At 44.6% G+C, this 27,078-nt stretch overlaps 1 protein-coding gene across 1 annotated transcript in view; it reads left to right on the plus strand.

Annotated features, from left to right (window-relative positions):
- Positions 1-27,078, plus strand: part of BCR (BCR activator of RhoGEF and GTPase) — a 99,521-nt gene that overhangs the window by 25,711 nt on the left and 46,732 nt on the right. Inside the window, exon 2 of the mRNA XM_082325046.1 lies at positions 23,756-23,940. Within this exon, the coding sequence (XP_082181172.1) occupies positions 23,756-23,940 (185 nt within the window). The remainder of the gene's footprint in view (positions 1-23,755; positions 23,941-27,078) is intronic.

Here is a 27,078-nt window from a genome sequence, read left to right on the forward strand (position 1 = left end):
CCCAGCACACTTTACATTCCTAATTCTTTAACTGCTGAAATACTGGCCAGAAAGTGCCAATAAATTTATTTTGGGGAGTATGGTTTTTCTGCATGAGTTGAAGTATCTGGGAACGTACCGTAACCTCAAAAATCTGAGTGTGTCCTGTTCACCTATGAAATCCTGAAAAAGGAGGTTCTTCACAGCTCTGCTTGGCATATTTGAAGCATTATCTGTGTGAAACTCGGTGGTTTAGAAAAGCCTTGTAGTACCAGCTCTGACATCCTGGCAATGTCTCATGTGTTGATTTGTGCATGTGAACATAACAGAAATAAACTCCTTTTTGCTCAAAAAAGTTGGTCTGCAGAGTATGACGTCTTTTATTTAAGTCTGATTCCAGAATGTTTTAAAACTAAATTGTTACAGCTGAATCAGTATGTTCCCTTATGACGATGGTTGATTAGGGATACCCTTTTCATGGGAGACTGTGTCCTCTTTGAGCTGCAAAGCTGGGTTTATAAATGAAAAGTAATGGAATAGCTTGATGGCAAATCTGCATCTTTTGGTTTACTTTTCTGCAGCACTTCTTTCTCAGGCCAATCTTTCAGCTTACTCAAGGTCAGGCTTCATACTGAAGCTGAAAACTGGTATGAGACAGGGGTGATTTAATAAATGAATGGACTTTGGGAAGGCCTCAGTAACGTGATTTTTCTCTGAGCAAGCGGCCGGACTGCTTGTGCGGCTCCAGCAGCGCGACGTTCCCACAGCACTGTCCGGCTGGGCTGGCGAGCCGTGACCGCTCCCGCCGGGAGCTGCTCCTCCCTGCCGTCGGTGTCCGCTCCCCCCGGGAGGGCAGTTCCGCTGCAGCCAGAAAGAGCGAAGGCTGGAGAAATACCTACATAATTTCCTAATTCCATGTGGCAGAGAAGCAGCATATAAAGCATGTAATGTTGCCTTTTTTTTTTTTCCTTCCCCCTGTAGCGATTTGTAATCTGTGAATATGCATGGACCTGTCATCAGGCAGCGTTCTTCATTTGAACTGGCATCCGTCCTTTTTGGTCTGTGTTGCCTCTGGGGCAATCGTTTTCAGAACCATCTCTTTGCTGCCCTCCCACTCTATAGATGTCTACTTAAACAGACTCCTGCCTTGTCCCTTGTCCCCTCAGCTTGGTGCCCTCGTCGTCACTGTAAGGTGATGTAGAGGGAAGGAGGTTTTTATCACTGCAGTAATCCTCAGACAGCTGGTTCTTCTGGTGGTGAAAAACTACTTCATGCTCTCCAGGAGGCTAATGTCTTCAGAATTTCTTGAATAACTGTGTTATGACTGCAGCCATAATAAGCTATAATTGCAGGCAAATGCATGTGCAAGTTGGTGGCTGACACCATTTTTGTGCATGCATAATGTCCTTATCTGTGTTCTTTTGGGTAGCTGTTGCAGTCTGGTCTTACTCGCTCTACTGTAGCAATGTTGAGAGTCTCCTTCTCTAGGAAATCTGGTTTTATAATGTTCTAAAAGCAAGACAGGTACACTGCTTTACATGTCTTATAAAAGATGTAGTTCTGATGTTACAGTTTGCTGTGCACATGTTATCAAATATTTTAAATGTCTTACAGAGTGTGTTAATTTGGTTTTTATTTTGCATCACAACATGCAGGATATGTTGTGTTTTAGCAGTAAGGCCTCTTCTCCTCACTTTCATGCAGTGCGTCAAGTGGGAGTCCCTTTGGAACTCTTGTTCCAGGAATACATACACAACCTGGTTCATTGCCCCGCTGATGTTTTGGCATCCGGTATCGTCCATATGCATGTAATGGAAATTTGTTTGTTTAGTCAGCGTAAGAGTTCTGACCCTGTAAGTCTTTGGGAGCCCATAACTTCTTCCTACTTGCTAAGTGTGCAAGACTTGTGTGGAGTGGTTTGGTCACGTAGAGCATCGCATCTTCCTCTGCCACAGCTACCCGTGCAAATGCTGCCGTGGAGGTGACAGTTACCCTTACTCGGGGCAGAGTCTGTGCAAAGGCTGATGTGTACCTTCTCTTCCAGAGTCAGCGTAGGGAGGCAAGGGCTCCTGCACAGCTTCACGCAGGCCCTAATTTCCCTAAATATTTAATTGCACGGTGTAGGTTATCCATTGATGTGCGTGCAGTGTGGTCTTCCTTATCTGAGTATGCTGCACGGAGTGTGCTGCTGCTGTAGCCCCTGAGCATACTGTGCAACTTGTCAAATCTAAACCAGTTCTCAATTACTTGCCCCAGGGTTACTCTTTTTCCTCACTGAAGGGTACTTTCCTGCATATTTTAATTATGAGTGTTTCTTCATTCTATTTTAAATAAAATACTGTATCTTTTATTTTTTTCTAATTTGACAGGCAGTCTTGTAGCACACTGTTGGGGGGCATTGATTAAACAAGATATTTGGGTTTGCTTATCTAAGTGCCTTATTTTACAGAAACATTATAAAGAATCAAAATAGGTCAGATGATCTGCAGATCCTTGCTGTGCCTGCTTGTACATACTGAGCGCGTCTTGCTTTGCGTTTGGGTTTCTGGAGGACTGGTTTTGTTGTGTTTTTAAATTGGATTATTTTGCAAATGACTTTCTTGTCTCTTAAGGAGCACATGCTCCAAAGCACTGGAGTACTTGACTCTTTAGTGTTTCTTCTATCCATACGTTCTGACATATAGTTCCGCTGGCTTCAGTAGAAAGAACTTTCTCAAATGAATTACAAGAATCTCTTTTTATTAACAATCTCTTTCATATTTCTTTGTCCTGGCCCACAAATATATCAGACTTTTCACTGGGGAAAAAAAAAAAAACACAACAGTTTCTGAGGGAGAGATCAGACCTGTAAATTTTTAAGCCCGCAGTAAATATTTCAGTGCATTATGTGCAGGGATCACCTCGGGAGTTCAGATTAGAAATGCCTCTGAAATGTAGGCTATCTGCTGAAGATCAGTGCTGACGAGCATCCACATAGGATTTGATTTAGCAGGAGAAACCGGCTTGGAAGCGGTAGCATAGAGAAAATCTACATCAAGTACTAGGCAGCATTTTGATGAACAGAGCACATTCTTCCAGTGCGGAAACATTGTCTCAGCTGTTTGACTAAGAATTTCCAAACGTTTGATAGTACAGACTTGTTTTCTTGCATCTCATTTCTGAGACCTTATTTCATCTTAAGTCTAAAGATGGAACTCCATTTTATACGGGCAATTGCCATGCTGATAGCTCTCCTTAGGAATGTGGCAACAACTTAAAAGCATTTTAGAATGCAGCACATGGGCATAAATGAGAAGCACAGTTGCTGAAATGGTTTAGGAATTCGGTTAATCTGCTTGTGTGTTTCTCAAAATGCTGTCTTTTTTTTTATTCCAGGGGACAAGCTTTTCTCTAGCAAGATCTGCAGGGTGACATGGGTACAAGATATGAAACAACAGCAAATTTTAAAAGTGCATCTGTTCCCATATAGCTTGAGGTGATAAGAAATCAAGACTTTACACTGCCGTGCTGTCTGGAGTACAGTTTCTCTGCCTGTGGGCAACAGCAACGCAGTTAAGGTGCACCAAATAACTTTTCACACACCCTTCTTAAATCATACCATTGTATTTTGGGACAAAATAAGAGGCAGGACTTTGGAATTTCCTGGCATTTGTTGAAGCACTAGAACTACAGTATATTTTTAAATCCTCCCCCTCTTCTTTTTTGCTCAGTCCCCTCTTTGACACTTTCAAGTGTTGCTACTGATGCCTCCCTGCAAAGGATGAGATGGCAAAGCTTCCTCATCTGTTAGACTGTGGTCTTCAAATTCCTTTTTGTTAAAGGGAATTAATGTGGCTAAAGGCTGGCTTAAAAAGCTTTGCCAGTACGTGTTGCTCTCCAAAGAATGGTTATGCACATCAGCTATTTGCCCTCAGTTTTGCTAGGGAGGAGAACTAATTTTCTTTCCTGCGGAATTATAAGATTTGGTTACTTCCTGAGCCTAAAATAACGTGCCCTGTTGCTTAAACCTTGTTAGCAAGCTGAGACTTGCTGAAGAAGCATTTGCTGCTTCTACTCCTCAACCTGTCAAGTTTTCAGATTTTCCTTGCTTGCGTTCTGCTGGTAGAGACCAGGTGGAAAATAATAAAGCCCCTGTGCTTATCTGTGGTCAGCACTGACTGAAAGGGAGGTCTTATCTCTCCTCCCCATGTGTCCTAGAGGAAGCCAGGCTGAAGCAGTGAATCCCAGTTCTTAACAACAGGAGAACCCAGAATTTGACTTAAAGGGGGTGATGGATTGGAGACAACAAAAAAGGACGCCAAATAATTGGGGTTGGTGTCAAGTGACTGAAGCTCTATTTGTGGTCTGCTGAGGTATGGCAGTGACCCAGCTGCCTTCCCACTGCAAATACAGAGCTCCTCGAGCAGTGGGAACTGCTCAGGCTGAACCAGCAGTCTGCTCGTTTGTGCTGGAGGTCAAAAAGCATCCTCCTGCAGATTTATTTTTATTTATTTATTGAAGTGTCATTCTGTAGAAGCAGGCATAGCAGGTTTCAGCTCGGTGTAGACAGCGAGACTCCAGACTGTCTTTCTGCAGCCTGTGTGTGTGAGCGGAGGGATGGCGGTGGGATATATGCGGGAGCTGGCTTAATCTTTGTCTTTGTTAAGCTTTCTCCTGCTGCAGTACCTTGACAGCGGATGTGATGTGGTATTCCAGAGCATGATTTTAAGAGAAGTGGAGGATGTGTGAGAGAGGGATGCCCTCATACAGTGACCTTCCTACCTGTAAGCTCTGAAAACGATAATACGTAAGTGTTCAAGAGGATGCCAAGTCAATTCCTGTGTAAGCTTGTCTGAAGACTAGCTGCTGGGACTGGCATCCACGAAATCACAGCTGAAGGCAGTGAGTAGGGGTAAAAACCATAAACATCATGAATTTGTGACTGATGCAGTTTTTTTCTCCATGCCCTTGCAGAAGCTTTGATTAAAGGATTGGCAGTCAGAAAGGTAAAAGAGGAGTAAAGCATGGCATCCATAAGAGCTTGATTGCAAAATAGTGCATTGTGGCTTGGTGATGATGGGGATGTATGTAAGATTTTGGGGGTCTTGGATTTATGTAATTCTGAAATTCTGCTGTGGTGAGTGGCAGTGTGTTTTGCTTGTTTCTATAGTAACTTGAAGGTGTCTAATTTTCCTTGTCTCAGAAGCTGTTCCTGAATGATGCTTTGGAATTTCCCCTCTTTGCAATTGAATAATTTAGTCCTTAGCTATGTAGGCTGTCCTAATTCACTTACCAAACCCTCCCTGCTGCGGAGCTTGGTTTGTTGTGTATGTACTTTCTGGCAAGTGGCTAGCCTAAGGAAAGTTGAGTTAGTGTTACCTGTAATAACTGACTTTTGCCCAAAGATCTCCAAATATTTTTTTTAACTTTTACTTTGAAGTTCCGAGTATAAGTAGGTATTATCTCAGTTTAAAAATGGAGGAAGTCAAGGCACTGCTGGATACTAATCTAGTTCTTAGAGTCTAACTGTTCACTTGCTGAACAAAATACCCTGATCTCCTTAGCTGTTGTCTTTCTGTCACGTGTCCTGATAGTAATGAATAAAATAATACATTTAGCACATCTGTGCATTTTAGAAAGATAGAAAGTAATGAAAAAACTTGGACACTGGACAAACAGCCACATTTCTAAAATACTGGGGCTCATCCCTATTACATGAGAGGAATTGCTGTCCCAGATGGTTAAACATAAAGGGATTAGATATACAGCGGGATTTTGTGCTTTGTATTGTCTTAGTAACCATGGTGCCACGCTGTCAAACCTTGCAAAAGAGTTTCCTAGAGACTCTTCCAGTGATTGCTGTGAATCACTGCCTTACTTTTTTTAGTCGGACTTTGTACGTATGCAAGATACAGAGAAGTATAGGTTCATTGTGCCACTTCTCCTGAATAACGAAATGCCCAAGTGATGCTGGAAGTAGTGGTAGGCTTTGCCAGTTTCCAGAGCAGTCTGCATTCAGGGAGCTGTAATGTTACAGGCAATCGAATTTAAGTTACTGGAGTGCTCCTGATTTCCAGCAGCCCTGGAGGCGTGGAAAGTGCTTTTTGCCTTGGCTTTCCTGCATGCCAGGACTTCCTTTCGCCAGCTGTCGTTCTCACAAGCCACCTTCTCCTTGCCATCCTGTCTCTTTGGACTGAATTCTCTGTCACCAGCTCTTCTACTCTTCTTGTTCTCCTCAGTTTAAATTTTTGTTCCTACCCTTGCAGAGAGAAGCTTACCTAAATTAAGCTCTAGTCCTCCTAATTTGCAGCTCTAGCTCACTCAGTGCAAAGCTGTTTCCCTGTAAGTTAAGTTTTATCCTTTGTGGCGGAATTTTGATATAATTCTTATGTTACCAGGATCATCCATTAACTACTGCCAGGAGAGGCATTAACTCCCATGCATGTATAATCTATTACACAGCTGACATTAGATGTGTTCCCTATGTAAGGAGGAAAAAGGTTTCAATTCCTCCAGTGCAGTAAAAATCTCTGTAGCTAGGAATTCCTGACCCTCTGGATGGAATACTGAAGGAGCATTGAGGAATTATTGGGATTGTTTGCTTGTGCAGGAAAAAGTTGTTTGATGAGTTTCCGTTTAAAGCAACTGCTTTTTTATAACTTCTACTTCAAGCCTTTTCTTCGATCTTTTCTTCCATTTGTCCTGGGCAGTAGTGCAGGATGTCTGTGCTCCATTTCTTGCAAGTAATGACATCCCAAGAAATACCACTTCTTTTTCCATGCGTGAGCTCTTTGCATCGCTGTTTGAGAGCCTTGCTCTGTAGGATCGCTCTTATGGGCTCTGCTGTTTAAAGAATGAAGAGTTTTTGGCTTTGGATGCTATTGTATATAATACTTCTGGTATCCAGCATGAGAACAGAGGGAGAGGCTAGCACTGGGAGCAGGGAAATAGGCTTGACTAGACCTGTTGCTGTGTTGTAAGTAATTTAATATATAAAATAAGTAGCTGTAGTAGTGGATTATGGTAGTTCTCAGTTACACATGGTGAAACTAAATGGGAACCTGTTACCGTTTAAGAAACTAAGCAGGAGGGGCTTGTCCAGGGTGGTTCCCTCCTTCCCTTATATCAAACTCAATAACCATGGGCAGTGGAGAGGGAGAGATTTAAAATACCCAACAACTAGATGGGGAGTAACTCCTGACATCAAGGCTTCTATTCATGGCTTCTCCCCCCCTTCTCGCTTCCCTTAAATATATATTTTATACACAGCATTTAGGCCTAGTAGTTGAGCTGGTTTTGGTAGGTTCAAAACGGGAACGTGGTGTTTTGAGGCTAGGCACCAAACCACAAAAGGAGCTGAGCTGATTGCATGGTGCCTCAAGCTTCCTGGCACACGATGCAGCTTTGGCCTCCCATTGCGTGCAGGCCCCCAGATGCGGAGGGCTGTGTACATGAGCCGCCCTGTTGCGTTCTTAGGATCTCAGTAGTGTGTGGACAACATTCAACAGGAAAAGTGGATTATTAGCAGAATTCAAAGGAGGTGAGAATCTTTACTGGATGTGTCCTCTTCAAAGTTTCTTACTAAGCTGCATAAGGCAAGCTGCTGTGTTGCAGGCCAGGTATCCCGGCATCTGTACAGCAATAGGTGCAGCATTCTTATTCTTTTACGAAAATGCTTGGGACAGTGAAATAGGAATATTCACATAAAGAAGTTTTTCCAGCCTTGACTTCTTGGCAGACCTTGTGGGCTAAGCAAGAGAAGTCTGAGGTTCTTGGAGGATACCAGGCAAGAAGCTTTACATTCTGGTCGGAGAGAAGCGATGGGGAGAGGCAAGCCTGTCCTATCTAGAGGGCAGATAAGAGAGAACATGCCTTTACTGGGAGAGAGGGACATTTCAATTCTGGACTGTTCGTATGCCCGAAAGGTGAGTCTCGGTTTGAATGAGAAATTGTATATCCAGAGGGAAGCTCACTTTGCAATGTGGTCATTCCAAGTTTTTGCTGAGCGGTGGGTTTTAAACACCTGTCTTTTGAACGCACAAGCTTTCTTAATGCCTGGTGGTGCCCGTCTCTCCACGTTCCCCAGCGTAAGGCACAGCATGATGCCTGCGCTCCCGCCTGCCAGTAGTACCTGCCGGTTGTTCACATGCACCTGGTGAGAAACAGCACCCATCAGTAATGACCTTGTGACTCGTTCATGGGATGCCAAGGCACGTGATGGTCTCTGGTAAGCACTGGTTCCACTGGTGCCATTTGCCTGCCCTGGAGTGGAGGGGGGGCCTAAGCTCCTGTGTTTAAGGGGTGCTCTGGGGTTAAGCACCGTTTGGTGCACTGCTAGTAGCTGTAGAGTTAATACTGTCATCCGACAAGACCCCCTGTGGCAGGAACCGTTTTTCCCTGATTCTCGAAGGGGGTTCATCCATAGTGAGCGCATGCTGGGCTGTTATGCCTCTGTTACCTAGTGGCTGTGTCATCCCCCGGCACCTTCTGCTGGGAGAGGCGCCAGCCTCATCTAAAGAGCCCCCTCTGAGAGTGGCTGATAGCCAGTAATCCCTTTAGAAAAGTCTGTGCGCTGCGAGACTGCTGTGCTGCAGATCCTGCTGTTACTAAATTTTGCGTTTCACCCTTGGCTTTTTGCCAGGTCCCATGGGGAACTTGGTTTCCAAGAAGCAGTTACAGAAAAGGAATAGTGGCTGCTGCTTGCTGGGGACCTATCAGTCTGTGCTCATCCTTCCCTGTGGGAGGGAGGCAGCCGTGGAAGGAGGCTCACGTTAGGCTCAAATCCTTATAGCCAAGTGTCCTGGGTTCGGCCGAGATCCTTTGGTTACCAGCCAGTTTATGTGATGTCCAGGCCATCGTACTGCCACCCTTTGATGAGGGTTGGCTGTGCTTTTTTCCCCCTTCTTATTCCCCTCCCATTTGTCAACATCAGATGCTAAGCATAGGCAGAGGAGACACTGTACCTGATCTTGCAATAGAGTTGGACAGCGTGTGGATCCTCATGCTCCTGTTGAAGAGGGGCGTACTCATCAAAGGCAAGAGACCCCATCTGCTTGACATAAAACTGAGGATTGAGCACTTTAATCTTTGAGAGGTCGTTGGTGGGCGCAAGCGTATGCTGGCTTCACCTAGGAAGTTCTTGCTTTGCTCACTGAGCTCAGCCTTCAACTTCATGAAAGCTTTGTGTTGAGATTCATGAATACACGTGGACCATCAGTGCAGGTGCTTATGAAACTTCACGTTTTTTCTTGGCTGTTACATCAGGAGTAATATGCAAAAGGGGTGAGTTACGCTTGTTTGCTTTCTCTTCTCCTCTCGTTCCCATCTGTTAAAAACAAACCCATAAACAAGAATGAGGCTATTCCATCATTTTTCATCTCTACCAGGCTGCTGTTAAAAGGCAGCTTGCCCTTTATGAAGTGATGCGTTGGCGCTGAGCTCCAGCCCGTTTTTATTTCGGGACAGCAGAGGCATGTTTCCCTCGCTGTAGAGGTTTCGCTTCCTGCAGCCTTCCGCGTCCACGTGTGGTCCACAAGCCCCTCTGGCTGACGCAAAGCTAGCAACCGGAACGGGTCTGATGAGTAAGGGGAAGAAAGCGCCCGAGGACATTTGTCACCTCTTGTGGGTGAGCTGTGTTTCTTCCATCCAGAGATGTCAGTCTCTGCGGCTTCTTTAACACCTGCTGTTTATATTATAATCTACACTTTTTTGATTGAAAGCTTCTTGGCCAAGGATCTAGGCTAAAATTTGCTCAAGTAGCTTGGCTCTAGGTCTTATTTTCATTAATTACTTGGGCTTATGAGGTACCGGTGTGGTCCCAAAAATTCAATCCCATGTCGTGTACCAGTACTCCCCTTTTAATTCAGCTTCCCAAGATGCCTTCCTTCTTTTCTATTTTTAATTTTTTTGTTTTAGGAGGAGAAATGAGTATTTGGGACAGAAAAGGAGCCTCTTGAAGGTGGTGGTTGTTGTTTTGTGATAGCGATGTTCTAAACGGGATTTCCATTGCCACATACAGCTTTTGTAATAAAATACGTGCCCACAGTGCTGGGTGGGTGTATTTTATGAGCTCTATGAAATCTCTACTGTGGCGCGCACCGCTCTGAGGAAGTAAAACAAATCCCAGGTTAAGGGCTTTTTTTGGTCTGTCTGCCATTCTGGCCAAACCCAGCTCTTGGGGCAGGTACCAGCTTTCCACTTCACGCGAGTGGCTACCCTGCTTGGCACATCGGATAGCTAGTCCCACGCAGCGACTTACGGGTAGTATTTCTGTCTTTCTGCTGTAGTGATACCGATAGGAATCTTGTCTTGTCCCACTAATTCTTCAGTTACCTCAAACCTACCAAAGTGCGTGAGTCTGTCAGACAGCGTAGTTGCTGTTTAAAAATGCTGCTGAAAATTAAAGTGAAGCATTACTCCAGGAAACGCAGCGGCGTGCAGAGGTTTTGTAGAAAACAGTTACTGTGCTGTCGAACAGTATCTGCTCTGTGCAGCTTGCAGTCTACAACGTCAGAACTTCTATTTCAGGGCTGTGTCAAATTGCTTGAAGCTTTTTAGGGCTGGACCAAGCATCAACACAACACGTCTTCCAAGTTTCTGTAAAAGTCCTAGTAAAGCAGTATCTAAATATAGTGCTGATGCACAAGTGTTCCTTTATTTTTCCCCTGTTGTGTTTTACTTGCTTCTGGTTGTACGTTTATTCCATTTAAAGAGGGTTAGGTTTTTCTCTGAAGTTTTCACTCAAAATATTTGACTGTCTACAAACACGATATGAAAGACAAGAGATTAAAATAAATAAATACATTTCCTACAAAAGGAATGAAGATAGGAGGCAGCTAAGCTTTAGAGCAGCCAGCAGGCTACAGCTGTGCTGCATGGAGGAGCGCAGCCATCCTTCTGGGTGTGTGCTCTATTACTGGCACAAAAATCAGCTGTACATACAATTTACTCAGTTCAGAGTAGCTATCTGTGCCTGGCTAATCTTTTTCCCTTCCAGAATGGTCCGGTCAAGTCAAACCATGGCCTGGATTCTCTCCCTCTGATGGAGGGAGCATAACCGTGAGGATTTCTTCTGCTGTCAAGCGATTGATCCCCTTCCCGTAAGCAGTTTATCCCGTCTAAGATTGTTGTCTGCTTCCGGACATGCCTCTGGACTGTGTACGGAGTTTAGGTTGACGCCATTCCTAAATCAGTTGTTTGGGGGTAGGTGGGGTGAAGCCGGCTTCCAGTGCAATACGCACTGGTGTGCATTTGTATTTCCCCACCTCTGTTGAATTTAATTGAATGAGGCCAAAGAATCATTTAGGTCTCTCTTCTTTCTAAGGGGTCTGGTCAAGATGCTGAGACCATATGTGTCCTTGTAATGCATTTGGGCACAAAGTTCTGTTATCTCTTGCCCCACACACAGGGCTTTTGGAAACTTTGTGTCTGTGGCTTGAAGATTTTGGATTTTGTCTAAAAAACTTGAGGTTTTTTGGGTTTGTAGCTGTAGGTGGCCCTCCTTAGGGCTTCTCTTAGTGGTTCTTGGATTTGTAGATTCTTTTTCCTGTCAAAATACAGATTTCAATGTCTGTTTACACAGAGCATCTGATAGCCAGGGTTTCCGCGGCCGCTGCGCAGGTGTCAGTCACTGGCATTCAGGCCTGCGGGTTGCTTCGGCTGAGCACAAGATGCTGTTGAGCGCTGCAGTGAGCAAAGGGATGAGCGGCTCCCTGGTCCCTGGCAGAAGGGGAGCTGGTTCCCATCACCCCCCACCTGCTGGGAGCTGCCTGGGGCTGTTCGGCTGGTGGTTGATGGCTCATGCACGACAGCCCCTGTTCCAGCTACTCCTGCTTAGTTTCCTTCTTAATGCTTTGTTCTTTAGCAAAATGTTGCTTGTAGAGGGGGGAGGGAGGAGATCCCAGGCTATTATCTGCTAAGTAGGTCGTAATTCTGGTAAATAATTGATTTATTTTTTCAGGCTTGAAATCAGAAGCAGGCCTTAAGTGCCGGTGTCAGACCGCTGTGATTATCGCTCCTTCTGGAATTTCAGTGCTTCATCTTGGGGAATGGTTGTCTGGCTCTTTTGGGAGGGGGATGCCACTGGAAATAAAAGGAGAAAATAACTCTAAAACCACATGCAGAAAGTGTTTCTTTTGCTGCTATATTGTTTTTAAAGTTTTCTTGCTTTGAACTAGTTCCTCTGGGATAAACTAATTCTCTAGGTCTGCTTCTGGCTTGTGTTACGCTCTGGACTAGCTGCTCAGACTCTCTCTTCACCTGTTTTTATTCAGCAACGGAGTTTGGAAATGAGGGTGTCAGCAGCAGCAAGCACCACTGGCTGTGTCTGCTCTGTATGTGAGTGTCCGTGCTGTCTGGTTCGTCCTTTAAAATCTCATCCTGCTGTGCAGACTTCTCAGTAGGAGTCTGGTGTGGATTCCTTGGGTTCAGCCTGTTTCGGCACAGCCCAATCTGCTCCCAGATAGCTGGGACAACTGATCAGTCTCCTGCTGGGGGGGTGTGCGTGTGTATATATGTATGTGTGTATGTACACACATTTGGTGTATATATTTTGCCTTTCTTGACACTTTGTGTCCAGAGTATTTCCCTAACAAGCTTCCTTCACCACTAGGGAAGGAGAAGGTCTTGTGCAGGAAAGTGGGGTGTGGGGACCCCCCTGAAAATATGTTTATTTTGTGACTTGCCTGGGAGTGAGTCCTCATTGTTGCCCGTCCTTAGCTGCGTCATCTGCAGTACAGCAGTAGTGGAGAGGCTCCTCTAGGGCCCGCAGCAGAGCTGTTTTCACGGGGAAGTCCTCTGCTCTGCTGCCTTCTCCGGCACCAGCTGCTCTGAGCGACAGCTTCCGAGTCCCCGTGAAGCGTGTGTGGCAGTCCCAGTGTCTGCCCGGGCAGCCGGGCTCTGATCCCGCTGGGTCGGTGTGCCTCGGCATATCCACAGCCCTCCTTGAGACGGTAGGGAGCCACCAGAGCTCAGTTCTTGCCCTTGGTGCAAAGTTACCGTATGAAACTACTTTGTGACTTGCTGGACGAGGATCTCTAATCGTTTGCTTTGAGAGCTACCGTCTGGGCAGGAGCTCTGCTTTGTATGTGCAAGTTTGGGTACAGAAGAAAGCTCCTGGGGGACACCATCATCTACAGCTCTTGTTGCATCTTGGTTGGGCCTGGCGTGGTCCTGCTTTCCTTGGGATGAAATTCATTGCCATTTTAGTGCTTCCCCTTGGCATGGCTTCAAAAACACTTGTTGGCTCATTCGTGCTGTGGGATGGCAGGGCTTAATGAAACGGTGGTGTAACACATCTGTGTTACCAAAATAAGCTCCCTCTTATCCTATGCTTTAATAAAATCTGAACAGCAATGAATCAGTCAATGATGCTGAAGTGTAAAACAGCATTGCTGGTGTCTGATGGAGTACACCACGAGCTCCGACTGAGAGGTCTTTCCTCTCATCTGCTCTTCAGCGTCTCGGAGAACTCCGACTGGCACCACTGTGCTGCTTGTTCTTGAAGCATGTTTTTCTAAATTTATTCTTCACGATCATATAATTAGAGGAGGACTTCCACTTCTAAAAGCAGATTCTGCAGAAGCAGCACGCAGTTTGGGAGGAAAAGTGGTATGGTACGTGACGCGAGAACTTGCTAGTCCAGAACAAACCTTGACATGCGGCCCCGGCTACCTTCATCTTATCTAGCAGTTATCTTACCTACCTTCATCTTATCTGGCAGTTATCTTATCTACCTTCATCTTATCTAGCAGCTGCGAGGGAAGAGAGATGGGGAGTAGATGGTGTTTATTAACGCTGGTAGGGAGCTGTGTTCTACCTTCAGCATCTTCAATTAAAAAAAAAAAGTTTCTGTAACTACCTTGCCGTGGTTATGAATGACACAAAACTGTTGTTTTTTCTCCTCCAGCCAGACGACAGGAAGGCGCTGAGCTTGGGCAGCAGCTGTGTTCAGAAAAGGTTGTTAGTGGTGTAGGCAGAGCCATCTGCCTCGCCAGGCATTTCGCTTGGGTTGCTTGTTCTAGGCCGAGACGGTAAATCAATAGCTTATTTTTCACAGTGTAACAAGTAAGATGTCAGTGGCTAGATTTACGGTGTAAACAGGAAAATGGTGGCTAGCTTTATTGGCTTCTTAGTGTCCTAGCTGCACTAGTGAGAAAACAAGAGAATATGGGGGGGAAAAAAAAGGCCGAAGCAACTCATGCTGAAAGAGGTTGAAGATCTAGAAATGGAACAGTATTCATTTCAGGCCCGTTTACTGGGGTTTTTTTTGAATAGACTTTAATACCCCCTGCTGCCTCGGGCTGGTCCTCCCTTCCCTTCTCACAAACCTGCCAGTGCAGTTAAACTCTTGTTTTAACAGGCGCTTTCCTCTCTGCGTGGCAGGACTTTTGGTCTGCTCGCGTTAAATACAGGAAATGGAATATATACATCGTGGGGGTTTTTGTTAACAAATCACGCTGTGGCAATTGGTCCATTTTGTTTCTATTAATTTTCTAATCTCTTCTACTTCTCCGGAGATTCCTGTTGCCGAACGTTGTTTGAAGTGGCTGCAAAACTCTGAGACAACTGTGAAGAACAAAATAGTAATAGTATGCTGATCACGGTTGGAATTTTCATCCATTCGCCTGACAAACGGTAGAGCCACACTAGGTATGAGAGAAGCAGCCCCCCAGTGTAGTTAGTACATGCAGCTTCCAAGTTTTAGGCTTTGTTACTAGATTTCTTTTTAGAAATGAAACCAAGGCTGTAGTTTGAGCACAGCGGTAGTGCTGACCTGAAGAGTCACATTTGCTCCATCCCACCTCCGTGCTCAGCTATGCTGATGCGTTGTGTGGAGATGATCAGTGAAATGGAACAGAGAACTGCTTTGGCTTATAAAATGACGCTTGCCGGTTATTTTTAGTTTAGCCGGCTCCTGCTGTGGTTTGCTGTGCTCCCTGCAAATGTCCGCTACGGGACAGTGTGGGAGGCACGGACAGGAACCTGCAAAGAGCGTGGAAACGGCTTGAATCCTAAAACTTTAGCTCTCCTAATGCAGCCCCTGCCTTTGTTGGGAAATAGTCTGACTTCTAGGTTCTTCTCCTTACAGCTGTGTGTGGTTCATTGTTGTTTACTTGTTTGGGGTTTTTTCGTGTTTTTTTTTTTTACGTTATTTTTCATGGAAAACTTGTCTCTATTTTAGTCAGCTTGCCCCTCTGATCTAGTCAGTGCTAAAGCTCCTGGTGCCTTTGGTGCAAAGCTGCATGTACTTATGAATATATCTGCCTGTCCATGTATTTTTATACTGAAAAAACTCTTTAATTCTGAATGACCAGGCCTAAAATTTACTTTCTGCCTGTTAGACTTGTAGTGAATGAGAACAGCTAAACTTGGTGCACAATCTTCAGTAAGGAATGGAAAAGAAAACTGGAAAGGCGTTCCAGTTTGCTCTGGGAATTACTTTGCCAAGAACATCCAGTGGCCTGACTGCCAACATGAACTGAACGTGGAAACCTTTCCAGCCTGCCTGGGAAAACATAGAACAGGAGAGGAATCTGAAGACATAGCCTTTGGAAGGAAACAGATTCACTTTCTGCTCTCTCCAAGGCAGGAGTCTGAGAGGTTTTCATCCACGTTATAGGGTGTTATACTGTGCCATATGACTTAGTGGTAAACATTTAGGAGAAACAGTAAAAAAGAAAAAAGGCAACAGGAGTTTCCATGTTCTGAGCCCTGGCCTGCCCTGAGTTAAGTATTCTCACACTCTTCCTTGAATGGACGGTACCTGTGTAATTCAGGCATGACCAGAATTTCTCTGCCTTTACCTGTTGGCAGCATACTTGCAGCCAGTCGTGCTGGGAACATACCTCATTCATATATGTGCGTGTTTACTCACTGATGTTTAGGGCTCTAAGTGATGACGATTTAACCTTTTAAGTGCCTTGGAGGGCACGTAGCAGCCAGTAGGAGATGGGCATCGTCGGCCATCACAGAGAAATGTTCAAGTCTTGCCTTCTGCACTAACTATGGGTAACTTGCTTTCCTATGCTAGTTAAACACAGCGTGCTTGTAGTACATCCTAAAATTTACAAATTGCTGTGGAGACACCCTATATTTGAAAGGCCACATCTTCTAAGCGTGTAACCTGTTTTCCTCCTAATCACAACTGTTCCCATCGGTTGGACTCCTCTGGCTCGTTTGTGGTGTGCAATGGGTGTGCTTCCCCCCAGTATCTCGGTTTGATTGAAACCGATCCCAGTGTCAGATGTCTTAGAGAGATGGGAATTTACGCCTCTGCTACCCTTCCCTTGCTGACCTCTGTGGCAGGCCCAGTGTCAGAGCCTGGCTGAATGTAACGTGTGGGTGACAGCTTGGTCTACGCTCCCTAGCACGCAGCACTCTGTGGTTGCTAAGCCGGAGTCCTCTGAAGCAAAGATGAGCAGCGGGGAAGTTGTGCTGGCTGGCAGCAGGGAAGTCTTTGGAATTTGCATGCTACGGTGCAGTCTTGTCTGGTAAAGACGGTCTCTCCTGGATGACCAGGTCAGCTTCCTGAGTTTTTCTCGTGGTAACGACTCTCAGTAGCCTTAGCGAGCAGTTCTTTCTGTCCTTTGTGAGCGTGCCTTCGGCTTCCCTGAGGTGGAGAACGGTCTCAGCAGTCCCAGCTTTCACATCATGGCTGGATCATGGAACCCCACTCTGCATGGGTATTAGATCTGTGTGAATGTTAAATCTGTCCCCAGGAACGTGGCAGGCAGAGCAAAGTGCAACAGCATGTCTCAGTAACGGACTGCTGCAAACAGATCAGGCCTGTTCTCTCGTCTCTGCATGAACTCTTCATGGAATATAGGGGCAGATTAAAGAATTCCGATCTTTTTTAGATGTTTAATGATCTGGGTTTGACACACCTAAAAGACTAAAAGTGGACTGCAGTTAATTCATCTCCTAAAGACTTAAGGGCGCTGTCAGCTACAAGGATAAAGCTCATCTGTGGTAGAGACAGAAGTTTCTTGGAGGCTGGTTAACATCTATGGCCTGAGATCCCCCGGGGGAGGGAGGGCAGAGGGAACCACCAGCTGTCTTGCTGCTTCCATATGCAAGGTACGTTGCTTTCTCCTTCTTCCATCCCAAAAATAAGATGCAGTTCTCAATCTCTACATACACACATACACGTGCACTCGCATGCGCACACACAAAGACACCTTACCCTTAAAAGAAAACGAAACATTGGGTAAAATTTATATGTGACAGAGACTTGTTTCTGCAGCCACTTAACGTGCTGCAGAAAGATGCCCTATTGCAACGGGAAAGGGGAGGATGCAAACCTGAATGGATATGGTGATTTCAGGAAAATCTGCTGAAGTTTTGGATTCACAGAACTCCTTTTTTGGTTGCTACATAAGCTGTAGTTGTCGTTCCCGTGTCCAGCTATGTATTTAGAAACCCCCCTTCCTGGGGTACTGTTCCCCTTTCGTCCTGTTCCCGAAAGAGTGTTTCATTGCAAGTTGTCAACATTCAGCAGGCTTTCAGAGCCCTTTTGATGGCTGCCTGCAGAAGGAAAACTGCAGCTTGGCTGCATTGTATGAAGCGGCTTGTTCGACTCTGCCTTGGGCTTGTGCGCTGATGGGTGTTCCCTGTGGGTGGGCTGTGCGATGTCGTTCACTGCAGTTCTGCTGCTGCAACCCGTGCTCCCAAACCGCTTGTTCAGCAGTGCTAAGCAAGATCATCCTCTGCGGACGTTGCTCTTCCTTGGCAGATGGTGGGGTGCCTTGCAGGAGTCTGTGGGTTAGCACTGCTAGCTGGCTTCTCTTCACGTGCTTGATGGAGGAGTTGAGGCCATAGGCAGGCTGGGAGCTAGCTTTTGTTACTTTTTGCCTTTCTGGTTTCCTGCTCATCTAATACTAAAGAATGAATTTGCAAACTAATGGGATTTTTCATTGCTAAATGAATTGGTTTTGTATTTGAGTGGGGGCTTCAGGTTTCACTTAACATCTTTACATGTAGATATACTGCCTTTACATAGGGAAGAGATACAGCGCATGAAGGTGATCGTTTGTTTCGAATCTGTTTAGCATCCTAGCGGAGCCGTTTCTTCATCGATCTGAGAAGAATAAGCCATAGGGATTTGACATGGCAAACTAATCTATTGTTTTTCCTTTTGATACTTGATCTTCATTGTAGGACAGGCTCCTGAGGTAGGTAGACAGCATAATTATCGTTTGTGGATCTCGGTTTTGTGCAAAAGTGTACAAAGTATTCAGTGCATTGGTTCCTGGTTTTGGAGATGATGATTCAGAAGGTGTCAAGGAAATAAGCAAGATGCTTAGTTTTCCGTAGTTTAACTCTTCTATTTTTTAAAAAGTGCTGCTGTATTCCCTAGGCAACTGCGTTCACAGCCCATCCACACTGATGTACTTCTACACGTGCTCAGCACTGGGCCCGAATCCCTGATCCTTCTCCAAGTAGCCTGGCCAGCAGTAAGAAATCAAATGACATGATTTTGTATTGTTTATCACCAAGCAAACAGTAGTATGTAAAAGCTGGAGCTAATGTCGGTAAGGCATATTAGTAACTTAAAGGTTACAAAAAAGAAAAAGAAAAAAAAAAAAAAAGACAGAAGGAAATAAAAAAAAAAGGTGTTGCCTTCTGGTAACTTATCCCCCAACAAGGCATGTGTAAATCCCAGGGATTGACTACGCTTCAGCGTAAAGGAAACTCAAGCAGCGTTTTGCTAATGTGATGTCTTCAGCTGCAGTACAAGCTTCTAAGTATACCCACCCCTGAACTATCATGCATGTATCCTTTCAGTTGTGTCATGAACTAGATCAGAGAGCTGATCCAGCTTAGAAGGGAAGTGTCAAAGATATTTTTCTTTGAGCTGGCTGAGTTCTTTATCTGGACCATAGACATCTGTGGGGTTGCAGAACTAAGGGGATAAGAGGGGAAAGGGCCATGCCGTGGTTTATGGCTTGGTGGGGGAAACTTTATACCCCTACTGCTGCCAAGACAGTGCATTGTCAAACTGTGGCCTCACACATTCCCTGGCATAGAAACACACCGTCGGAGGATGCAAACTGCCTTCGCTCTCTTCTGCTCCGCAGCTGCGGGAATGTTTTTGGAGTGAGTATAGACATTACAAACTTGTGCTAGCCTTGGTACCCTTCACAGTGAAGCCACAGTGATGTGGGGCTTTGGCATGAGGTGCAGCTCCCCCGTCCCCCCCAGGATTCTAGGTATTTACTTAGGCAGGTCTGAGCTGCCGTGGCTTCGCCGCTCTTCTAGCGGGATTAGCTGGGGCACAGCGAGCGTGGAAGCTTCTCTGCATGCTGCTGTTTAGCCTCTCAAGCAGCTATGGATGTTGTGATGCTGTGAAGGTATGACACATGCATCTGAACCATTGTGTGGCCCTGGATTAGACGCAGCTAATCTTTCTTTTTACTTAGAAGTTAATTTATTTTTCCCTTCCTGCTTTCAAGTTAGATCTATGACTTGATTTCATATTCCCAAAGAATGAACGTGGCACGCAGCAGGAAGGGTGTAGGCAGCAGGACAAGGGAACAGTGTTGCTGTGCTGTCTCTGAGTGCCAGCGAATTTGTGACCAACTGTAAATTTGTTGGATTCTTCCCGACCCCCAGCCAGGTGCCATCTGAGGCAGAGAGGGAGAGGAGCAGTTTAGAAGAGGGGAGGAACAGGAAAATAAAGAAAAGGAATATTAAGTTTGAGAAAACCAAAGGAAGATGAAAAGGGGACAGAGACGAGAAAGGAGGTGAGAGGATGGAAGCAGTAACCCAGGAGGGGATGGTGGCACAGATCATAAGAGCCGGAGCAAAGCAAGGCCAGGGAGGCCGTTGCTGTCAGAACCAAAGGTGGAAGTAAATGCTAGAGGTTTTTAGCAGGATGTGTGGCTTGATGGTGAGCCTCTGTAGCCCCAGGTAGTTCACTGCACCTGAAGATGATGCTGGTGCGGGAGAGGGGTACTGTACGAGAGCGTCGGAGGGCCAGTGGCAGAAAGAGCTACTCTTAGGTGCTGAGTTGGCTCGTTCCTGTAAGCCACAGCCACTGCTCTTCTCTGCGGGACGGGATCTCTTACAGGTTACCCAAAGGGGAGGAGAAAGGGGGCCTGCGGTGAAGCGAGAGAAGCGTGACACACGTGGAGTAGTGTCCTCAGTGCCTCTCTCTGCTGCGCTCTCAATACAACATGTTTGAGCCCATCATCCTTGCGTGCCTGCCCTTTTTCCTTAGTTGTCCCTTGCCAGCAACCGTCGTCGTTCCTGTGTTTCATCTTTCTCTGGCTTCGGCTTGGTTACTGGTGACATACTGGCTGGCCCTAAAAGGAGAGTAAGAGCCCCCTGAGTGCTCGCCCTACCTGGGACGCGGGCTGAGGGACCCAGCGCTCTTGCTTGGGCCCAGCTGCTGTCCCCGCTTGCCATCCACAAAGCAGCACCCAGCGCAGCTGGAAGCGCCTGCGCAGGGGAGCTGTGTGCTGCCGGTGCAGCATCCTGCTGGGGCAGGAGAGCTCAGTAACCCGGTTTCCCTGGCAACAGTGGTCTCTCTAATCCCAGAGACACAAGTCTACCTCTGCTGTTAGTGTTAAGACTTGCGTAGTGTATCTGGCTACGGTTATACTTTGCTTCTGGTGGAAAAAATGGTAGAATAAAAGCAAGAAGGTCCTTCTGCCTTGGAGATAATTAAAATCTCCATAGGTGGATTTCAGTGCTGTGTGCAGCAATAATAGAAAGAAGGGGGATTATAACTACTTCTAAGCTTTTTAATGTGTGAAGGATCCCTGGAGGATACAGAAATAAAGTTTTAAATTCTGTGTGGAGCTTTCTATGCACAGATCTCATGGCAGTCTGTGACACTGACAGATTCGTTCCTTGTCGAGATGTGCTATTTTCCTTTTTATGGATGGGGAGACAAAGCGATTCAAAGGTAGACTGAATCTTGTTGCAAAGCTAGGAATAAATCTCCTCTTCTGAGCCCAAGTCCTCCACCTGCTCTCTCCTCCAGTTTCAGATGAAGGTTTCCCTGTGCAGTAGGAGACAGAACACGTTATGAAGGTAGAAGTGTGAAGCCTGCTTTTTAGCAGGAGAAAGTGAGGAAAGTGAAAATACTGTGATTCACTGCAAGCCTTTCTGCTAATATATTTTAGTCTGCATTCACTCCCCCATTAACACAAGTGGAGCAAACTATAAATTTTGAAAGTGAGCATTGGGAGTGAAAGAAATATTCCTGCCTTAATTTCTGCACAGCAACGTGGTCTTGGTACTGCATGTGCGCAGGAGAAACTGGTTTGGATAAGAGTAGTTTGAAGAAACTTCTGCAGGAAAAAGAACTCTTGCTTGACCGAAGGCACGAAGCCTGCAGAAGCGCCCAGTACTGGTGTTCCTCCGTGGATAATGCCGGTGTTAAATCGTCCGTAATATCTTGTGGGCTTCTTGGGTTAGAGAGTGGCACAAGGGACAGCTGAATGGAAAACAGGTATCTGCACTCCTCCACTGAAGTTAGATGGTGTTAGGGGTGGGTTTTTGGTTTTTTGTTTTGTTTTGTTTTGTCTTTTTTATATGGCATAAATAGTGCAGAGATGCAAGGAGACACCCATCCTCCTTCCAATTTATAATTCTGTTTTTTGGAGTCAAAACAGTCCCTTAACCTGCTGGCCAAACAGAAGACCATCCATCCTGTGTGTGAGGAGGGTATTTTTACTTTTCAGTCTTTCCCTGCCTGTGTGGGTAGTGCAAGGTGGGGGCCGTGCTGTCTTCTCTTCCGCACTCTTCTAGCCAAAGAGCTTTTGAAGATTCCAGCATGAGATTTGTTTGGCTTGCAGGTGTTGTAGACATTATCCAACTTTGGGATATCTAAAAATCTCTTCTGTTTGTGACATCCTTATTTCAACTCCCTTTCAAGCCTCCATTTACCAAATCATCTTCATAGGGTGTCTTCTAAATGGCAGGGGAGCTCTGGAAACCTCTAACATCTGGACAAAAGTCCCTCCCAGAGTACATGAACCACCTTTTTTCTTCTTTTTTTTTCCCCCTTCCCCCCTGTGCTCATGCACAATCTAATGAGTCTTTTGAGGAACTCTTGAGGGCTTGAGCACAAGGTAATACCACAAGCCGGTGGCTGACATAAAACTCACTGAGCTTGTTAAAATAATATCGCCGTGGTCCTTCAGCAGCCTAAAGGCCTCGTATACAGCCGTTACTTAGCTGGGTGGTATTTGGTACGAACCGAGACGGAGGCTCACTTCTACAGTGAGTTTATTGTTGGATTTTCAGTATATTGTTTGCGTAAATTCCCTAGACCAGCTCTCCCTCCTGAATAAAGCCACATGGATCAAGTTTTATTCTGTTCCACGCAAAGTTCACATCCTTTACTGGAATGAGTCATGCTTTAACTGAGTTTACTGTGAGGGAGGAAAGTGGGCTTTAAAATGTTACTCCTCCACCCTGCCTTGGTGATGTATAACAGGATTATTAGTATGCTTGGCAGCTGCTGCTTATTATTTTCACAGAACCTGGATATTTGTGAAAACAAGTAAAAATTGGTTCTACTTGTGTTCAAGTGTGAATCTAATGCATAATTTTAAACTTGTAAGACAAAAAACCTAATTTTTTTTTTTTTTTTTTTTTTGTGGCTTTGTCTTCCATAAGGCTCGCCTGCTACTGTAAAAGTGGATCTAGCTTATCTCCCTGTGGCTCTTTGTCAGTTTGGGGAGCAGAGTGGCGTTTTGTGACTGGTAACTGAGAGAGGAGGAGGAGGAGCTCCAGGGTTTTGTGTCCGGTGGCCGTGGGTGGCTGTTGCTGTTAGAGGACACTTCTGGGCATTGGCGGGCGGCAGCGCTTCACAGGCCCGTGGAACTCGTGCGTAAGGTTGTCTCCGGCGAGATGTGTGTGAGGCGGTGCCGCTGTGCAGAAAGCAAATTTCGGTCCTCTGTGTACATTTGTGCAGAGAGGTAAAAGACCATTTAACCTATGGTAGAGGGAGCTGCTCAGTGTGTGTCCTTAATATAGGTTTTTGCAGAAGCAGTCTCTGTACACAGCTACTAAAGACACCTGAACCAATTTTACTGCTCGTCTTTCCTGCAGAAGTGCATTGATATCTCATGCAATAATGGTTAATTTGGCTCTTCCTACCGCCATCCTTTTTTGTTTGGTTTTGGTTGGGTTGAGGGGGTAGGAGGGAGCAGGGTGGTGGTTTGTTCATTTGTTTAAGGAGTTCGTCTCAAAACCGAGGGGGAGGGGGCAGCCAGTAGCAGAGAGCCTCTTAGGATTTCATTTTTGGCAGTAGGCTGGTTCATTTGACATGTAAGACCTTTCTTTCCTAGTCCTCTTGTTCCTGAGAGGTCTGGAAAGAGTTATGTTTCTCCCCTGAGCTATGTATTATCTATGATTGCTAAACTGGCAGGGTCATCATCTGTTCTTGTTTTACAGAAAAAAAACAGGGTCTGTTACCCTCACCCACTACATTCTTAGACCCAGACTGCCTAACTTTTATGGAGCCTGCAAAAGGATTTATTTTGATGCTAATGCTTTTGAAGGAAAACTTGAGGGAAGGAGCTGTAATTAAATGAACACCAATGTTAGATATTAGAAAGGACTTTACCTTTTAGGACTTAGAATGAGTGAAGTGAACGTTTGGTGACAATGTGAGCTTAATTAAATTTACGCCTCCACTTGATCTATATTTAACTATCACTGACTCTGGGTTTACTGATAAGTAATCATAATAGCTGGGAGGCAGGCAGTGCCTTGGTTGACCAACCCTGTCTTCTGTCCAGCTTGACTCTGACCAGACGGATTCTTCTCCTGTGTTTTGCAGATGCTTCATTCAGTGGCACACCACCTAGCTATGCGTATGATGCAGACCGTGCTGAAGAACAGAGGCGACATCATGATATGATGCCCTATATTGATGACTCGCCATCATCCTCACCCCATCTCAGTTCCAAGAGTCGGGGCAGCCGGGACACCCTATCTTCAGGGTCTCTGGAATCTACAAAATCAGTGAGTCCTTTCCTGCCTTTTTGGAGTCAGCAAAGCCTTGTAGGGTTGCAAGGGGTAGACTGCTTTAAGAGGGAGCAAAGACGGGGACTACCAGCACTGTAGGACGGATTACCTGATATAATATAGCACTGCCTGATTGATATTGTATATTTAAAGCTAAATTGAGGCATCTAGCTGATGCTAAGCCTAAACTTCGGGGATGAGTGTTGTGTGTACGATTTTTAAGCCTCAGTTTTTCACCCTGTGTGAATTTTAGTGGAGACAATTGGTGATTAATTGCTGTTGAGAGGGTCTCTAAATACCAGATATTTTGGAAAGGAGACTGGAACAAAACATCCTACATTATGATGTTCATACATCTGTGCATGTGGGTTGTCATTGCCTTTCACAAGGAAAATAAGTGTTATTTTCAGGTAAGTTAAAGGCTTTGATAAAGCATCTAGAATATACAGTCTATTTCTTTCATCCTGTGAAAATGGAGTAAGAGAAATTAAAACTGCCAGCTCTGAAGTATGGTGACTTTGGGTGGGAGACAGCCGCTTCTTATAATGAATTTGACTGTTCACTAAACAGCTATCTATATAATCAATGATGGTAGGTAAAAAGTTCAGGAGGGACCACCTAGCCTGACCTGTGTTCTGATGTGAACCTTCAGGCTATCTTGCTTTGTTTTTGCTTTGGGTTCAGTAGCATGGCTATAGCTTGCAACTTAAGGAAAATTTCTATTTTTGTTTTTACAATAGTCTTGGTAGAGAGTCTGCTGCTTGCCTTGGTAAATAACTATTGACTCTGCTGTCTTCACGGTCAAAAATGTCTTAGTTTCAGCTTGAATCAATCTGTTCAACTTTCAGCCTTTGTTTCTCTTTATCCTTTTGCTTCCTAGACTGTAGAGCTCTTCAGTCCCAAGTTGCCGTTTCCCTGAATATCTTTGTCATCTGCAAACTTTTGGTTTCCCTAAGTCATTCATAAAAATGCTTAATAGCGCAAAGACAACTGTCACTTCCTTCCTACTGTATTTTTAAGGAAGTGTAGCCAAACAACCTTGAATTCCCACACTGTCAATGACACTTTGAGATCTGTCATTTAAGTGGTTTAACTCATGTGTTGGCTTTATATTGTTCTGTCCTATTAATTGAGATCTCATGGGAGAAGAAGATGGATATTTTACAGATATCAGGGTACATGTAAATCAACACCATCACCTTTATCAGGCAGTCTTATTTATCTCTCATCAAAGCGATTTCAAGAGTCTGACAAGTTCCACAAACCATTGCTACGTAGCGTACATTGTATACATCCTTCTATTACTCTTTATTGGTTAGTGCCATATCGTATGCTTCCTTCCCTTTTCTAGGATGAATGTTAGATTAAGAAGCCTACTTGAGACAATGTTCTTGTTCTTCTTTCTCATTTATAAAAATGCATTGTCAAGATGTCTTAAATCATTATCAAGTACATATATTCTTGATATTTGCTTAATTTTATTTGACTGTAAAGTATGGAATCTAATTAGCTGCTTATGCTTTAGTCTATTAATTCCGAGATGCTTTCTTTATCTCTCAAGATGAGAATTCTTGCGATATATAAGAGGCTTTTGAATGAAGAAATGATCATTAGTAAATTCAAAAGCTCCAAGAACATTTTAATAGTGGCTTGAGATTTCCAGGTTATGTTTCTCAAGATGAAGGAAAAATGCTCTGTGACTACATATGGCTGAGAGTTATCTTCAGAGAACCAGTTGTCAAAGTGCCTGTGACTGGAGGCCTGGAAGAGATGCTGCCTAATATTCAGTCTTGTTCTTTATTTGTTTGAATGTTGCCTCATAAGCATTTAACAGTAGTTAATTTCAAAGTTACCTTAATAATGCTAGAAGGCTGCCTTTTTAAAAATAATTTTTAACATAAATGGCTGCTTTCTTCTCTCTGACTATAAAAAGATGTTTTATGGCTTCCAAAAGAAGGAGATGTCCTGATACAGATTAGACTTTTAATCGTGAACCTCAACTGCTTCAGTTGATCCTGTCTGTAATTAGGCCACAAATGGCAACGCTGCTCATGAAGGACGGTCCAGGACAAGGAGGGAGAGACTAATTTACATATGGTTGCAGTATTTCCCAAACAAGTTAAACTTTCTGTCATCCTGAGTTGTTAGATGGCTTTTACTGTAGTTATGTTTTCAGCTGTAGTGGAAAAGACATCAGTAACAAAATTAAGTGTCAAACACACTGTGCTGAGCCAAGCACATAAAATGCGTTGGACCAGAAATACCAGGACGTATGTCTTTTCTATTTTCTTTTTCACTACACTTGATTAGCAGAAAACATTTTTTGTTTACATGTGTTTGCTTTTATACTTGTCTCCTTGCCCTTTTACTTCTTTCTTAGGTGCCTGCAATTACTTCTGAAAAGTTTAGGTTACCTTTAAGACCAGAGTCTAGAAATCAACAGTTAACTGTGTGTAACAACACAACACATGCACTATATACACCACTTGACAAAATATTGAGATTGTGAAGTCATTCGGAAGTTAAGAAATGACTATGGTCATCCATCCTTGCCTTGTGCCTATAGCCTTGTCTTGATTCTTCAGGATAACTTCTAATTATGCAATCATGTCTTTTTTTTCTATGGGGCTCCTGCACTGTTCAGTGTATTAGTGAACGATACTCACTGGTTCAATATTTTATCTCTAGAGCTATGAGTACACCTTATTTACAGGACACTGTGCAAACTCGGCTCTCAGTACAAAAGTACTCATTTCCTTTTGGCATGACCATTAACTCCAACTACAGTTGGAATGCTACACAGGTCTTAATTATCCTTGCAATGTTCCTGTGAGATAAGAGGATGGTATGTTCACTAACCACGGGTCATCAAGGCAGACAGATTATAGGAAAAGCATCTGCTAATTTTGGGTGCTTAATGTGAGAGGTGTAATGTTCTGCAAAACGAGGTTCTGACTTTTAATGCCGTTTTCTTCACATTTAAAGCAAAATCCCTCTAATTTCACTTGGAACCAAGAGTTAACAACAACAACTCCAGTCGCACACCCAGAAAATGGAAAACATTGCAAACAATGATTGGTTGATTGATTTTAAACATAATTCTAAGTAATTTGCTTAGCATCCCACAGGCATAGC

The sequence above is a fragment of the Platalea leucorodia genome, assembly GCF_965183815.1.
Source record: "Platalea leucorodia genome assembly, chromosome: 12".
NCBI classification, from domain to species: Eukaryota; Metazoa; Chordata; class Aves; order Pelecaniformes; family Threskiornithidae; genus Platalea; species Platalea leucorodia.